At 47.2% G+C, this 2966-nt stretch overlaps 1 protein-coding gene across 1 annotated transcript in view; it reads left to right on the forward strand.

The window, feature by feature from the left end:
- LOC101572634 (histone H2A.V) overlaps positions 1–2966 on the forward strand; it is a 15814-nt gene that overhangs the window by 4361 nt on the left and 8487 nt on the right. The window contains exon 2 of the mRNA XM_004630359.2: positions 412–489. Coding sequence (XP_004630416.1) covers positions 412–489 — 78 coding nt within the window. The remainder of the gene's footprint in view (positions 1–411; positions 490–2966) is intronic.

The following is a 2966-nucleotide window of genomic DNA, read 5'->3' on the forward strand; positions in this document are numbered from 1 at the left end:
TGGTGCTGGGGATCGAACCGCGGTCCCTGTGCTTTGCCAAGCTTGTTTCAAGTAGGTGCTTTAGACCACTGAGCCATCTCTCCAGCCCATGATGATATTTTATAAAGTTATTTAATTATGAAATATTTCAGTCGTGTACAAAAGTGTCTGCCAGGCTCAATCCCCAGCACCGCATGCTCTGCTGGCAAGTGTAAGACTGCAGGATTTATCAGAAAGTCGAGTAATACACTCATCAGATTTGTAAAAATCTTACATTTTTCAATAAGTGTATGTGTTTGATGTCTTTTTTAAATAAGTTAATGAAAGGTGATATGATCGCATATATTTTTACAAGTGAGGAAGGGGAGCGTTCTGTTCTGTTTTCTGATGTTTTGAAAGTACTTCATTTCTTCCACACCTTTCTCCATCCAGGCTGGAGGCAAAGCTGGGAAGGACAGTGGCAAGGCCAAGGCCAAGGCCGTGTCGCGCTCACAGAGAGCTGGGCTGCAGGTAAGGGGACCCCACCGGCGCTGGCGCAGCTCCTTGAGTCATCTCCCGCACTGCTGCAACTCCGGACCCAGAGATAGTTCACAAATGGCAGAGCTTCTCCTTATTATAGACCCTTAATAATGAGGTTGATTGGCAAAACTTAGATCGTAAAATTTAATTTGTAATCTGTGTGAGAACAGGTTGTTAAGTGGGCTTAATGAATTGGTAATTTTCTATTAAAATTTGTCTTCCAAGATAATAATTATGTTCCTGGTTCTTTTATAAACTGTATCATTTTACAGTATTTTGTGGGTTTTCTTTTTAAAGTGTTTGAATGACACACAATCATCAAGATGAGCTCAGTTCCAGGGGGACAGGAGTGAGCTACTCATCCCTCTGAATAGCTCCGGTTTTAGCTAGATAGACTCAGAACCATTAAATATTTTCAAACTAGGCATATTCCAGTTGTTACAACTTTCCCCCCATGCACATAGTGTTTTCTGGATAAGTAAGAATTATTCCACGCACATAGGGAACACTTGGAAACAGAACTGGAAGACCGGCTGTCGGGGTTGGGTTTTATGCTTGCATCAGTGGTGGGGCTGGAGCGCTGAAAGGAGGGGCAGGAGTTCATAGAGAAATCCCCCACTGAAGCTGCCCTGATGCGCCACGTGCTGGCTGTCAGGTGGAGGAGGGTTGGCGTGACTCAGGATGGGGTAGAGGGACTTGAGTTAGAGTGGGCGGAAGCAGGAAGACATGTGCAGAGGGTGCGGAGAAGGCGCAGGCGGGAGGGCGAAAGGTTTTCAAGGGCTTAGCGCTTAGGGCCTAAGAGAGTTTGTGTTGGGGCCTCAGTATGGATAAATGTGGGTAGAGTCATTTGGGGTTTTTTGTTTGGTTTTGTTTTTTTATTTTTTATTTATTTATTTTGCGGAACTGGGGGTTGAACTCAAGATTGTGCAGTTCCCAGGCAGGCGCTTAGGCCACTGAGCTATCTTGGTGGAGTCATTTTGAAGTTCACCAAAACATACATGGAAGAACTTCTTGCAAGTCCTAATTGTAAGACTGGTGTCTGACTCATGCACTTCAGGTGGTTTGACCTGGGCGCCAGACGGGGTCGCTGCCTGGCCCTCACCCCACACAGCCGGTTTCACGAAGCCTGAGCAATCCCCGTGGAACTGTCACTGCGGATCAGTGCTACATTGTTCTTTACCCTGCTCACAATACAGGTTTTGGGTTGTGTCTGTTTTGCAGTAGTGCTGGGAATTGAACACAAGACTTCAGATATGCTAGCCAGTGCTCTCCTACTGAGCTGTACCCAGCCTGAAGGTGCCCCCTGACCTCTGTGTCTGCTGTTGCAGCCTGGGCTCTTGGTCTCATACACATTGCTCTTAGGAAAAGCCAGCTTCCCCAAACCTGTAGTCCTTGTTGCTGGCGAGGCGGAGGCAGTCTGAACAACACAGGAAACCTCACAAGACTCCAACTTATGGGGCTGGTGAGATGGCTCAGTGGTCTAAAGCACCTACTTGGAACAAGCTTGGCTAAAGCACAGGGACCGCGGTTCGATCCCCCAGCACCACATGCCAGCCAGCCGCGCCCCCTGGTGGGCTGAGCTGGCCACACACACACACTAAATAAATGTTAAAATAAATAAATAAATAATTAAAAAAAAAAGAAGACACTCTCATATTAAAAAAAAAAAAAAAAAAAAAGACTCCAACTTAAAAATAAAACAAGAGGCGGGCCGGGGAGATGGCTCAGTGGAATAAGCGCCTCCCTGGCAAGCGCAAGGGAGTTCAATCCCGGGTTCTGCCAAAAATAAAACAAGAAGAAAGGCCTGCCATGGTGGTGCACGCCTGGAATCCCAGCACTCTGGAGGCTGAGGCAGAGGTCAGGGGCACCTTCAGGCTGGGTACAGCTCAGTAGGAGAGCACTGGCTAGCACATCTGAAGTCTTGTGTTCAATTCCCAGCACTACTGCAAAACAGACACAACCCAAAACCTGTATTGTGAGCAGGGTAAAGAACAGGGAAATGAGTTCAAGGCCAGCCTGGGCTATATAGTGAGACTCTGTCTTAGATCCCTACTACTCCAGAAAAATGAGAAGGGGGTTGCTGGAGAGAGGCATTGGAGAGTGCTGCATCCCAGGCAGCACACCACTCGGGACAGGGGGCATGAGACTGGCCCTCAGGAAGCTGTGATCCCTCAGGAGTGCTTTCTGTCCTCGAGAAGATCTACAAGTGGCCAGTGTGAACTAAGATGTCACTGTTGAACTTTGAGGAAAGTTTTACAAGATAGCAGGTTTGGGCTGTGATCTTCCTCTCTCTGCTTCCCTAGTCTGTGGGGTTACAGGCACCCACTGCATATCCAGTTTAGGATATGTTTATTGATTTTACCTTTAAAAAGGAAGTATTGAGAGTTGGGGAGATAGCTCAGTAGAATAAGTGCTTGCCTGGCAAGCGCAGGGTCCTGAGTTCAATCCCTGGTACCACAAAAAAAAAA

This window comes from Octodon degus, unplaced genomic scaffold (genome assembly GCF_000260255.1).
Source record: "Octodon degus isolate 3935 unplaced genomic scaffold, OctDeg1.0 scaffold00035, whole genome shotgun sequence".
Lineage (NCBI taxonomy): Eukaryota > Metazoa > Chordata > Mammalia > Rodentia > Octodontidae > Octodon > Octodon degus.